Source organism: Gobius niger (assembly GCF_951799975.1).
Source record: "Gobius niger genome assembly, chromosome: 7".
Classification (NCBI taxonomy): domain Eukaryota; kingdom Metazoa; phylum Chordata; class Actinopteri; order Gobiiformes; family Gobiidae; genus Gobius; species Gobius niger.
This window is the reverse complement of record NC_136858.1, coordinates 11,198,256-11,213,205: the sequence shown is the minus strand read 5'-3', so window position 1 is coordinate 11,213,205 and position 14,950 is coordinate 11,198,256. Positions and strand designations below refer to the sequence as shown.

General features: G+C 42.4%; 1 protein-coding gene across 1 annotated transcript in view; it reads right to left on the bottom strand.

Moving 5' to 3' along the window:
* Positions 1–14,950, bottom strand: part of bean1 (brain expressed, associated with NEDD4, 1) — a 77,370-nt gene that overhangs the window by 19,108 nt on the left and 43,312 nt on the right. Inside the window, 1 exon segment of the mRNA XM_079559983.1 lies at positions 1,245–1,451. Within this exon segment, the coding sequence (XP_079416109.1) occupies positions 1,245–1,451 (207 nt within the window).

Below are 14,950 nucleotides of genomic sequence, written 5' to 3'. Positions count from 1 at the left end.
CGTTTTGATTGGCCCACCACAACAGAGTTATTATTATAGGTTACGTTAATGTGACATCAAAACTTTCTAAAAAGCCTTTCCCCCTTACTCCTGGGGTCGCTCATGAAGAAACGAAGATGGGCGTCATTTCTGGTGAGATGCCGGATGTCGCGCTGAGCCATTGTTTTCGAGTGGTTTCCAGGGCGAGTTTTCGTTTCACATAGAGGAATTCATGATGAATCATTCAGCTCTATCCATAATGAACTGGATCTTGGATAGAGCTAAAGGCTAGTGTTAAATAATGACAATAAAACATGTAAACAAGTCGATAAAATTCAAACTACTTACAGGCCGATTCTTTTTCGCGCAGGCTCGTTCAAAACTTTGCGCTAGTTTTAATTCTTATTTAGCGTTAGCCGTTAGCCTCAAGACGTTATGAACACGGGAGTTTCCTCCAGTGAAGTCATTACATCTCACAAAATGTTTTTAACCTGCTCCAGTCACATCCTATCGCTTAATTTCTGTGGGACCCTGCTAATTGTGAATGTAAGAAATCAGGGAGAGGAAAGACAGCACCAATCTAAAAAACAATCAGGTTTGAAATCTAGGAGTAATCATGGACCCAGACCTGAACTTAAACACATCAAAGCAATAACATCAACAGCTTTTTGCCATCTGAAAAACATCGCTAAGATCAGAGGAATAATGTCAAAACCAGACAGAGAGACTTATCCATGCGTTTGTCTCCAGCAGGTTAGACTACTGTAACAGCCTGCTCACTGTCAGAGCTGCAGTACATGCAGAACCAGGAATATGACCATATTAGTCCAGTGCTCCGGTCTCTGCACTGGCTTCCTGTCACTCAGAGAACAGAATTTAAAACAGCTCTGCTTGTGTACAAGTCTTTTCATGGTTTAGCACCAAAGTACATCTCTGACATGTTACAGCCGTATGAACCATCTCGGGCCCTGAGAACTTCAAGAAGGGGTCTCCTGGTGGTTCCCAAAGTCAATAATAAACACGGTGAGGCTGCATTTCAGTTTCATGCAGCTAAAGGGGGAACCAGAGGGGGGAAAGAACGACTCCATCACCTTCTACTTCAATGTTCTAATGTAAGAATGAGACAAAACATTCATGTGTAACTCATATACACTCAGTTTTAACTTCACTTATTTCTGTGTGTTAAATATGCTTCTGCCAGTCCGCCAGGAAATGTGTCTATTCTCTAGTCTCTGTCTCCCCCCCACATTGTGAGTGGCACTGACCGTAGCTGGCTCGGAGGTGCGGGTTGCGCAGCCGGCTGTCCTTGCGCAGACTGCCCACGATGATGGTGACGCAGGAGAGGAAGAGCACCAGGCCTATGACGATCCCTGCCACCACCAGAGGAGACACCAGCAGAGAGGGCTCCCCCACAGGCTCTCGCTCGCTCCTGCACTCCGGGTACTCGCCATGGCTCTGGTTGGAGCTCACTGCTGCCGACACACACAGGGAAAGGTCCGGGCAACGGTGAACAGATGTGAAAGTGAGTACACTGCATTCCAAATTATTATGCAAATGACAAGATTTTCTGAATTGTCAACTCAAATGAGAGTCATCTGTCATCAGTTTTCAAGTCTTTAACTGGTAGAGGTTCATTTAAATGTGGTTGAAAAAATCTCCCAGTGACAACAGTATTTAAATAAATATAGTAAAAACCTCAAAATCCACTGTTCCAAATTATTATGCAACTCATCGTTTCAATACATTTTAAAGCTTGTAATTAACTGAAAATGGTAATTTGTTGAATTTGTAGCATTAGGAGGTCATATTTACTGAAATCAAAAGCTATTTCAATCAAAAAAATATTAACAGGTCAAGTTGTATTTGACCAAAGGAGCCCTTGTGTGATAGCAGCTTCAAAATTCTTAAAGTTTTTGGACAGTTTCTGCTGGGATTTCTTTGCAGGATGTCAGAATAGCCTCCCAGAGCTGCCGTTTGGATGCCTCCCACCCTCATAGAAGTTTTTTTCAGGAAAGGATCATGAGTTTCTCTCCTTTTATGCCCATAGCCAAAGCACGGCTCTTCTTTTTGCAGCATAGAAGACAGTGGTCAGTCAGAAACTCCACATATTTTTCAAAGGTCATTGTCACACCTTCAGGGAGCCTAAAAGGGCCTAAAGGGGCCGACCAGCTCTCTCCCCATGATTCTGGCCCAAAACATGACTCCGCCCCTCCTTACTGACGTCACAGCCTTGTTGGGACATTGTGGCCATTCACAAACTATCCACTACTCCATTGATTTGACCATCCAGGGTCACACGGCCTCATCAGTGAACAAGACTGTTTGAAAATGAGTCTTCATGTATTTCTGAGCCACTGCAGTCGTTTCTGTTCTTCAGCTTCAATTAACAGTTTAGGGGAGGCCCGGATAGAAGTTTTATGCACAACTGCAGCCTCTGGAGGGTCCTACAGCTTGATGTCCGGGATACTCCAGAGGCACCAGCAGCTTCAAATACCTGTCTGCTGCTTGTAGCATCTGTTCTCTTAATCTGATGTGTTTGTCTGGCAGAAACCATCCATATTGTGCCTTTATCTGCACAAACCCGAGTGTGCTCTGAATCATCCACAAATCTCTTATCAGTATGATGATTATGCTTAATCTTTCATGAAATATCAAAGGTTTTCATACCTAGACCAAGGCATTCAACTATTTCACGCTTTTCATCAGCAGAGAGACCCTTTTTCTTTCCCATATTGCTTGAAAATGATGATCTGCATAATAAAGTGGAACGTCCTTTTTCAGTAGTTTTTCCCTTAACTGGGCTTAACCTGAAAGCTAATCATCCCAGGTCTCTGAGATTAATGTCAGTGATTCATAGAGCCCCAAGACACTACACCATCCACAAGTTTCATATATATATTTTTTGTTTACCTTTTTGACACAAAAATACAATGTGCATAATAATTTGGAACGCAGCGTAAGATCTCAGAGCGAAACACTATTGTGCTAAGGCGAGACACTGCAGGCAATTAGAGGAAAAAATAATAATTTAGAGATCATTTTGAAACCTTTGCTGGAAAAGAAAACGGCAAGTTTCATATCATTTTGTGTTTTCAAATAAAAATAATGCATTTTAAGCATAAAAATTGCCAAAATTGCGTCAGTCTTATTAAGCCTAAGACTATACAACAAAGGTTTCGTGACGTCCCCCCCCCCCCCCCCCCGTCTTTAACCGTTGCCGAGTCCCACAAAGGAAATGACCATATTCGGACAAAATACTCATCTCGGTCCCCTTTGGTGCTACACGTGGATACCAGACATGTCAATATTTGTGAATGAATACGTGTGCATTCCTGATTTCCTCAGAAGAGAAAGGCTCCCCCTGTAGGCAGCAGTGGGATTGGCTTATAAAAAACTGTCACTTTGATCAAACAGTGTGGCTGGCAACTTCTTAGCGCTGTGGTTAAAAAACGTAAAGCGCAGTTTGGGGTTTTTACTATGCTGCAATGTAACAGGGAAGTACAGATCGGAGCGCTTCAGCAGTAGAAGAAACCAGAAACGAACGAACAACGATGGCATGAAGCTAAAAAATGTTTGCGCTACTTTCAATTTCATTTTGTGTTAGCCGTTCGCTTCAAGACAAAAACAGCTATTGTAGTGAACGCTATCGCTAACTCACTGTCCGCTACGCAATCTTGAGCTATTTCTTCATTCATGAGAGACTCTCTTAATCTTCAACTGGAAAAAAAACTGTTCCAAACTACAAAACAAAAGCTCAAACAAAACACCAACGAAAAGATTAGCCGCAACATCAGGATTTAGCATGTGCTCTCGTTCCCGTCTCGCTGTGTGGTGTAGTTTTTGTTTTGTTTTTTCTTGCGAGCTCCTCAATCTTTGTTAAAACTGCTTGGAGAAGAAAGGCATTTCCAGAGAGAAGGATTCGGCGTCAGATTTCGGCGCTGCTTTCTGTGAAGTTCCACAGTGTGACAGATCATTACGGATAGTTTCCACACACACTTACTCATTGTTAGATTACACTGATCCTGTTTGATGTCTGTGCTGTCTGTACACTCGGCTTCTCCTCCATCTGTCTCCTTTTACGGATTATTCCAAATGTAATTTAACATACACACACTGACAGAGCGAGATTAAAGATACGTGCTCTGCTTCTTACTCACCTTTATGGCTTCTTTTAAAAAGAATAATATTTTTATTTTCTGCCAACTCTTACATACAGAGAAACAGGTGCCATTTTAACACAGACCAACAAACTAAATAGAGGGTTAATCATATGAATGGCGTCCAAGTTTTTCTCTCTCTGCCAAGTTTGTCAGTGCTGAGGATGTACACTCTCTGTCCTGTGTTAAGCCTATGTGTTTTCAGCCGGTCTCTATCAATACTCTACTATCAATACTCAAATATTTGGCGGTTGGACAGCAAGTTTCATTTGGATAACCACTGAGCGAACATTAAACCTTCACATCTTACAGAGATGTGAAAACTTCACCAAACGACATGTATATAAAGGTCACCTCCATGTCTTGGAGCTAATGAGAGCTAAAGCTAACCCTGATGCTCATGTGAGGAAACGTGAATGTGAGATCTCACATCAAACTAAATCTAGCATTTGTTCTCCAAACTTTGCGACAGGCGTTTGGTCACTGAAAGGTCAAATACAAAAACACAAATATACATTTTTTTTCTGCATAAAAAGTTCCATAATGCACCTTTAATCAATAGGTCAAGCACTATGTATGCTACTGGAAGTTAAGCTCGTATCGACACTTCATGTGCGTTGGTTGCACATAGAATGTGATCGTCTCAGATGGAGAGTTGGTGATTCACTGTTTTAAAAGTAAAATAAATACTGAACTTTATCATTAGACAATGATATGATTATGCTGACTGACAGATTAAAGATTGAATTTAATGCTAGTTTTTGTTTCGTGTGAATATAGGACGAGTTATTACAGAGGCAAATTCTACCAGAGGACTGGGGCCTCATTTATAAAACATTTAGAACGTAAGAGGATCCTTATTTAGACGGCAGACTCTGTATTTGCCAATAGCGAGGTTTGGGTTAGCCTATAATCACATGATAAACTGAGTGGGGCTTTTAATTCATCCAAAGCTGGGGGTCATTGCGCACTCGGGTTCTGTGTAGGATGAGGCAGTGGTTCGGTCCAGGTGAGGTCAGTGTCCGCATGGCCTGAGTGAGGAGAGGTCAGTTTGAATGAATGGTAATTTCATTATAACCATACTGACCATAAGAGTTAGTGGCCAATAAATGCTTTTCCGGCACCACAAAAAGCTGGACACTTACTGTAATTCAGCGTATCACACACACTAATTACTGTCTATCCAACGCAAAATCACAAAGGTCTGTGAATTCAGTCGGGATTTTTCACCAGGCTTTGACTTCACCCCGGGAGAGAGAGAGAGAGTTATTATTTGCGCCTCGATCATAACAAAATGCCGTCTGAGATTGCTTGTGACGCACACCTCTGGTAATATTCACCCTTCCTTGTATTGCCTGTTACCGCGCCGCCTCTGCCACCCCTCTGAATATAAAGCAGGCGAAACAATCAAAACGACTAAATGATTTACTCGGGGTATCGTCTTCATTTGGCTCAGCGTGCTCTTTTATTGCCAGTTCCTCGCCTCTCTCCTCGTCTCCGCCTGTGCGGGAGTGGCCCGCGCTGGGAGCAGCGTGACTGTGCAGACGCCGAGGAGCTGCAGATTCAGGACCGCAGCTTTACCGTCCTGAATTTAAGCCCTTTGGTTTCTTGTGTGACAGCACCGTCGGTCAGATCGAATGAATGTTTTTGGACTATGGCAGGAGCAGTGTCAGAAAGCACTCAAACACGACGGCCTTGATAATCCCTTGATAATTTGTAGTCCCTCAGCAAGTTTGAGTCGCTATTGCAGCAGGTTTAGTAGTAGTTTGTTGGAGGCTCTATTCATGTACAAAACACTACAGACCCTATGAAAACAAAGTAGGTTTTCATCAAAAATACTACATTTTTATGTCATTTTTGCTCCATTTAAGTCTGTGTGATCTAGAAAACAATTAAATAGTTGTCGGCTATTTCAATAATCGATAAGTCGTCGATTAATCGATTAGTTGTTTAGTCGTTTCAGCCCTAATTGGAACAGTTCTTTTCAGACTTCAACTGTTTTAAAACCAAAAAGGCTTGATTTATATGGAGTATTGCTAATTTGCTAATATTTTCTTTCATTTTGTTCACTCTACAGTCTCGTTGATTGACTTTGTTCACCTGCCTAAAATTGCATCCATCCATCCATCCATCCATCCATCCATCCATCCATCCATCCATCCATCCATCCATCCATCCATCCATCCATCCATCCATCCATCCATCCATCCATCCATCCATCCATCCAATTTTGTTTAGTGTTGTCCAGGTTGAGGAGGCAGGAGTGTCCTCAGTCTTCTCTGTGGAAGCCCATTTCGACCCAAATCTTATGACCACAGGTGGGACAATGAACGTAGATCGAGCAGTAAATTGAGAGCTTTGCCTTCCACGTCTTAAAAAATGTCACTGACGTAAATGGACATATAATCGCTCCCAATGTTGACACCAAGGTTACGGCCTCGCGTCGGAGTGGGGGCTGGTGTTTTGAGTTCGGAAGAGAGAGACAGACTTGCAGGATTACTGAAACTTGCGAGAATTCCAGAGAAGGCTTTGAGAAAGGTTCAACCGGAAAAAAAACAGTGCATAAAAGGTTATAATGCTTTTGAAAATATGACTTATTTAGATGGATAACATCTGTTGTAAGTAACAGCTATCATTTTTGTTCTAGTGAGGCAGCAATTTTAATGAAGAAGAAATGCTGGGAATGAAAGTAAATTTTAAGCTGCTGACAGGAAGTGACATATATAGAGGTAAACTTCCATAGCAGTTTGACTCACCCATTGACAAAACATGGTTGACACAGGTTGTTTGCCTCTATCTATGTCACTTCCTGTCAGTGTCCAATAAGGAAGTGAAACTATAAACATCACAAAAAACTGTCAAACTTAAGAAATCAGTTGAAGCAAAACCTTAAATATAACTGTCTTAAATGTGCTTTAGCAAAAATTGCGATGTGTCATATGCACTTTAAATTGATCATCTTACATTAAATCAACCACATCACAAATAGCAGTAACCTGGAAAGTCAAAGGATCACTTCCACACTGTCTGCAGCGGTCCTGAATCTGCAGCTGCTCCGGTCTGCGGCGACACATCATTGCGTGTTGGTTGCCGGCAATAATTCGGTTTGGCGCGCGGATCCCGAGAAGAGGAGTGCTCTCTCTCACTCCCCAAATGATTCCCGGCAGACCTCGGCTCGTCTCTCTCGCGCCATGGAGCCTGCTGTCTCCCTCTCCACCATCCCTCACATTTTACACCCTCCTTCCATCTCTGAACATAAACTGCTTTTTCCGTCAAACTCCGCTGAGAACGTACGGCGGAGATGGATAATTATATTGATTTATGTAATCAAGAGGCTGCACTCCGTTTTATGACATTATCACACCTGAAGTGGTTTCATCACATTACCAGACAATGCACAGATTTGCAGTCAGTTGTAAGGGAACACTGCCAGGAGGGAAAGAGAGTCAATGTGGCTGAGGAAATAAGACGCTTGTAATATACTGCAGTCGTCTAGGGCAGTGGTTCTTTTTCATCTATTTAATAATAATAGTTGAGTCTGACTTTTCAGCTTCGCAGGCGTAATCAATGTGTATTCAACAACAGCACACCAGCTGAGAACCACTGTTCTAATGGTGCGGTCCAGGACACTGGTAACTGGTATATCGGAGACCTCCAGAGAGCTCCGAGTTCGGATGCGAGATGACAGTAGTGGTTTTCCCCAGTGGTGGGCGCAGCTCTGGTTAAAACATAAACAAAACCAATGCATTAGTGAAGTGAATAGTACTTTTGGCCATAGCTTTCATCCATTTTTTTCTTCCAGCTCCCTCTTCACCACAACAGTCCCATACAGCGACCGCATTGCTGGAGACGCCGCACCGATCTGTATATCGATCTCACGCTCCATCCATCCCCCACTTGTGAACAAGGCCCCGAGATACTTGAACTCCTCCACTTGAGGCAAGGACTCTCCACCGACCTGAACAGGAGGAGCCACCTTTTTCCGGTGGAGAACCATGGCCTCGGATTTGGAGGCGCTGATCCTCATTCCGGGCCGCTACACACTCGGCTGCAAACCGCCCCAGAGCAGCTGAAGGTCCTGATTTGATGAAGCCAACAGAACAACATCGTCTGCAAACAGCAGAGATGAGATCCTGAGGCTCCCAAACAGGACACCCTCCGGCCCCTGGCTGCGCCTAGAAATTCTGTCCATAAACAGAACCGGTGACAAAGGGCAGCCCTGACGGAGACCAACACGCACCGGGAACAGGTCTGACTTACTGCCGGCAATGCGAACCAAGCTCCTGCTGCGGTTATACAGGGATCGGACAGCCCTTAGCAGAGTGGACATGTGGACTGGTTGGGCGAACTCTCACAAACCCTCAAGCACCCAATGAAGGGTAAAGAGCTGGTCCAGTGTGCCGCGACCAGGACGAAAACCTCCTGGATCCAAGGTTCGACTATTGGCCGGCTCCTCCTCTCCATAGCTTTCAATGTAATGTTATTTAGCATGTTTTGAATTACTGTACAGTATGTATTTGTGGAGAAACATTAGCGCGGCGTTAGAGTGTGGAGTTTGGCTTTTCCCAGTCCAACGCTAAGATGTCAAAGAGTTGTTTGAAAAATCAGAACGATGTACAATATGTAGACCCTTTAAACTCTTAACCCCCACCTGAACCGAGTACATTTTCTCCAGTTTGGCATTACCCAAATCTAAAAGCTTCTTGAAAAAGGCATCGAAATCGTGACAAAAACAAGACGAAAACGAGAATGAAAACGCTACAGAAAAGTAACACAAGAGCAACAAAAATGTGACAAAAAGCGATGAAAATTTGACAAAAACACCACGAAAAAGTAGCAGTGAAAAAGCAAGGGGAAAAATTGTTAAAAAAGTGATGAGAAAATGGCGACAAAAAAGTTTAGATCAGTAAGAATGCATAAGCAAGTTGCACTCTTTATCTAATGGAGCCGCTCTTCCTTTAAGCCTGGTTGAAAAAATGCTTTACCCCGAACAATAAGGTTAATGTAAGCTTCGTTTTTTTGAAATCCAACCCGTGGTTTTTGTCTTATCTACGCACCCATGTGTTGTCGCGTGCTCTGACCTCCTGGCCCTATAGCAGCTCTGCGCTCTCCGCTTGCTGGCTTCACTTGCACATGATTTAGCACAGTGGCTCGGACGGAGGAAGCAGAGATGGGCCCGGGCTGATAAATAAATGGTGATGTTATATTCAGAAGCCTGGGGCGGGCACAGCTGCACGCAGAGCAGCAGAATTGAGTTTGTGGAGCCGCCGTGTCACCGACTGGGAGACTGTAGGGCTGGAGGATTCGAACATTAGCCTCAACCCGAAACAACAGAGTAAAAGTCATCAACCTATTAACTATCAATTATGAAAACAGACAAATACGTTCGGTCTAGCAGTTGCACCTTGATGCTCGGACTGTGCGAAAATGATGTACCGCAATAGTGGCAAGGCAAGGCAAGGCAAGGCAAGTTTATTTGTAGAGCACAATTCATACACAAGGCAATTCAAAGTGCTTCACAGTTGCATAAATACAAGAAAACAAATAGAATCAATAAAAAACATCAACATAAAATTAATCAATTACAGTAAAAGGCGAGAGTGCAGATAAAATACTTTCAGTCATATGCATCGGTAAAAAGAACTGTTTTCAGCCTGGATTTGAACATTGTCAGAGTTGAGGCCTGTCTCACATCCTCGTGAAGACTGTTCCAGATTTTAGCTGCTTGAAACTGAAACGCAGCCTCACCGTGTTTATTATTGACTCTGGGAACCACCAGGAGGCCCCTCCCTGAAGTTCTCAGGGCCCGAGATGGTTCATACGGCTGTAACATGTCAGAGATGTACTTTGGTGCTAAACCATGAAAAGACTTGTAGACAAGCAGAGCTGTTTTAAAGTCTATTCTCTGAGTGACAGGAAGCCAGTGCAGAGACCGGAGCACTGGACTAATATGGTCGTATTTCCTGGTTCTTGTCAGGACTCGAGCAGCAGCGTTCTGGATGTACTGTAGCTGTCTGACAGCTCGTTTAGAGAGGCCAGTGAGTAGGCCGTTACAGTAGTCTAACCTGCTGGAGACAAATGCATGGATAAGTCTCTCTAAGTCTGGTTTTGACACTATTCCTCTGATCTTAGCAATGTTTTTCAGATGGTAAAAAGCTGATGATGTTATTGCTTTGATGTGGCTGTTTAAGTGTATAGTGATTTAATGATTGACATATTTGACGACCTCTCGCTGGTTGAGAAAACTAATTTAAGGCTATTTTTCTTTGTTTATAAATCTAAATGACCTGATTGGGAATCCTGGTCACATTGTACAGTCGGACTAGAACATTTCAATCTTAAGTCCATTTAGCCACAACTTTTCGCTCTTAGGCGCCAAATGCTTTGACTTCTGATGTTCCTATTGTGAAACAGAAGATATGTTTTGGATTTGATGTGGGATTTGCACATTTATGCAGGGTCAAAAGGTTTTCAATTTAAAATATCTCAGAGCAAAAATAACTGTAAGCTGGAGAACAATTATGCAATATTGAGTATAAAAAATACGCAAAATTGTCCTATTGAGCGATTTTTCTGCAAAATCTTTTTGTTGAAAGTCCTTAAAAAATATAGAGATATAAATTTGTGAGCAAACTCGGTGCATCATCCAAATACTGTAAAATAGCGGTGGACTAAGTGTTCATGCTAGTAATTTCACTGGGCTTTATTTAGAATAGGGCAAACCTTAAAGTTGATAATAATACGTATTTGACCTCTGGATGCTTGGGTGGGTAGCATAGCGCATTTACCATCCTGATGGCCTAGGGCGCTTCAGGATCGATTGTTTTTTAAGTTTTCACTGATCATTGACCTCATCCATGGTTACATATACATTCCATTCCGAAAACCTACCAGAAATCCAAAAAAACCCTGAAATTAAATTGATCCTGAAGCATCATAGGAGCCACCATGGAAAGTAAAGGCGCTAAGCACACAAAAAGTTGTATAGTGCACCTTTAAAACTAATACAGCAAAAGGGGGAAAAAATGGGGAAAAAATGTTGTCTGAAGGACAAGCCTGTGTCCAGAAATGACTGAAAGAGCCTAAAAAAAAGTTTTAATGGAAAATCCATTACAGCAAGGAACTTCTAGAGCCAGCCACCAGTCTCTATTGTATTATTTATCTCCACGGATTCAGGGTTAGAGCTAAAGTTAGGAGTTAGGGTTGAGTTCTTGATGTGGGATCGAAGGCATTAGGACTACGTGGTGAAGAGCGGCACTTGTCTGAGTCTGGGAGGACTTCTGTTCCACAAAGCCGAGGTGGGAGGACAAGTACAGGCTGGACCGCAGTTCCTGGTTCCATATAGGTCATTTAACCTTTAAAACATGACAGTCTGATCTTCCTCCATGACCTTGACTCGTGGCATTTTGGCTCAATGCACCCATGTTCAAGAATCGGTTACTCACAAGCTTAGAGCATCCCACGGCCACGCAGAATCCCACGAGTGGCTATGGGGGTTACGGGTTTTGCTCCCTTTGACCCACCCCGCGCCGTGTTAGCGCTTGACTTAACTCAACGCACTGAGGGTATGCTATACGTTCATACGGGATGAAACCGAGCCAGAATAATTGCTTTTGACAGACTGTCACTAAAGCTTACAGCACAGAGCCTCCTATATAGACTTGCAAATGTACTGCCTCTGGAGCTGGGGCCACGCTGGACTCGCATCAGTCATACGTCACATTTACGTAAAGCAAACAGGCAGCCAGAATCGAACAGTTTCTCCTCTCTTCTCAAAGTGAATCTAAGAATGAATGTTCTACTGTAGTGTAGATTTGAATATGGTCAACTGGACTGGGCTGATTGAGTTTAGGAGGTTTCACTCCTGACTTCAGATGCTTCTTCTCGCTCTTTGTCAAAAGTTGACACAAATCTTTTGTGATTTGAAACATAGGGATGTTTATTCCACAGTTGATAATCAAAAAAATAATTTACATCCAAATCTTAAAGCGTATTGACTGGAGAGCTTACAGCGATACCTAATTTGAAAGCCAAGACCTTCTACTTTGTAAAAAATATGTGTGAGAGAAGTGTGAGTGAAACACAACTTACATTACATTTGCCGTTCCCTAATTATATACTGAGCCCAGAAACAAAATCTTCGACCTAATGTGAGCATTTTAATGAAAATAACTTACGCTTCCATTAGGATTCATTCTACCTTTTGAACTATGTGTCGTGAAAATAAATAATTCAGGCCACAAGTAACGAAAAGAGGCTACAACTGCCTTGCTATGTCATTTTTTGTGCCTAAAACCTTTCCCTTGCGTTGTTTGCTCTGCTCATCTCCTAATTTCTTCACATCTCCACCTCTTCTGCCATAATGGACCTTCTATCCATCCCAGAGTCCTTCCTGGTCCACAGATTCATCTCCATCCCATAAGTGCGCGTCCTGTTTGTCATACGCCCTCAGGCCTGCCCTCTGGATATCTTCGATCTCCACACCCTCTCCGGGTACAGTTCCCAGGCCGCCCTGGTGTAAAGCCGCTCTTTCGCAGGTGTCAGGACTAATAAAGGTTAAGGAGCCTGGTATTGACTGCTGCATCAGTACTGTACTTTAGCCACATACATTATACAGAAGCTTCGCTCCTGACAGCCTGCCATTACGGATTACAAGCGCTCTGTTTACAGCGAAAGAGGACAGCGTGTATTACTATATATATACAGTGCCTCTCGAAAGTATTCATACACCTTGAACCTTTGCACATTTTGTCATGTTTACAACCCTAAACATAAAGATTTTATTTTGATTTTTTTACTGAACGTTCACACACAAGTAACAGACAACTGTGAAGTGAAAGCTAAATGATACATGATTCTGTTATTTTTTCCAAATAGAAAACTGGAAAGTGGGGCTTGCATAAGTATTCATACAGCATGAATGAATACTTTGTGGAACCCCCTTTTACTGCAATAACAGCACAAGTCTTTTGGGTCTGACTCTACAAGGTTTGCACATGTAGAGACTGACATTTTAGCCCATTCCTCTTTACAAAACAACTCAAGCTCTGTCACTTTAAAAGGAGAACGTTTGTGAACAGCAGTTTTCAGATTATTCCACAGATTTTCAATAGGATTTTGGTCAGGACTTTGACAGGGCCATTCTATCACATTAATATGTTTTTATTAAACCATTCCATTTTAGATTTAGCTTTGTGTTTAGGGTCATTGTCCTGCTGGAAGGTGAATCTCCTCAGTTCTCTTGCTGACTCCAGCAGGTTTTCCTCCAAAATGTCCCCAAATTTGGCTCCATCCATCTTCACAACTATTCTTACCATCTCCCCAGTCCCCGCTGAGGAAAAGCAGCCCCACAGCATGATGCTCCCCCCCGTATATTTGACACTGGGGATGGTGCACTCAGGACGATGAGCAGTGTCAGGTTTGCTCCATACATAACGTTTTGCATCTGGGCCAAAAAGTTCAATTTTTGTCTCATCTGACCAAAGCTCCTTCTTCCACATGGAGCTGTGTCCTCCACATGACGTCTAGCAAACTTCAAACAGGATTTCTTATGGCCTCCTTTCAATAATGGCTTTCTTCTTCCACTCGTCCATGAAGGCCAGATTTGTGTAGAGTACGACTTATATTTGTCCCATGTACAGATTCCCCCAGCTCAGCGGCAGGACTTCACAGCTCCTCCAGAGTCATCTTGGGGCACATGGTTGTATTTCTTACCAGTGCTCTCTTTGTTCGGTTTGTTAGTTTAGATGAACGACCACGTCTTGGTAAGTTCTCAGTGGTGCTATACTCTTTCCATTTCTGAATGATGGATTTAACAGTTGCTCCGGGAGATGTTTAAATCTTGGGAAATCTTTGTATAACTTAACGCTGCTTTAAACTTCTCCACAGCTTTATCCCTGACCTCTCTGGTGCTCCTTGACCTTCATGATGTTGTTTAGTGACCAATACACTCCGACCACAGCTCTGAGGGCCTAAAAGAACAGCTGAAATTATACTGAGAGTAGATTACACACAGGTGGCCTCTATTTAATGGTTAGGCCAAGGTGTGAACATTCTGGAGTCATGAGGAATGTTATAAAGGCAATTTAATGCACTCAGAAAATGCTGTATGAATACTTATGCACGCCCACTTTTCACTTTTCTATTTTTTGAAAAAAAACAGAATCATGTATCATTTTGCTTTCACTTCACAGTTGTTTGTTACTTATGTGTGGACGTTCAATAAAAAAACTCAAAATAAAATCTTTATGTTTAGGGTTGTAAACATGACAAAATGTGCAAATGTTCAAGGTGTATGAATACTTCCGAGAGGCACTGTATATATATATATATATATATATATATATATATATATATATATATATGTTAGGATCTGGTTCTTTTGTATCACGCGAGAACAGTTTTTGGATATAGCCAAAGCATACACTGGAGATAGAAGTCGTCTCAAAGATAAGGCTTTTATTGCCATTGTTCCTAGTTACAAAGCAGTATAACCAGCTGGTGACTTCAGAGAAAGAGAAGAAGTGAAGTCCAGAACTCCGTTGACAGTCCCCTTTTATCCTAGTCTTGCACTCCTCTACGCAGAGAGGATGAGGCCTATCAGTGAGTCAGTTGTTTGTGTCCATGTGTTTGTATATTATCTGTTACTTTGCGTTATGTTCAGAATGATTATGGTGTGGACCATTGTCTATCAGCTCATCTCACTGACATGGTCTTCTTGTTGTGTAGCGTGTGAGCAAAGCATGAGTCAGAGGCTTGTTCAGATTTCGTTAGAATCCTTACATATATATATATATATATATATATATATATAT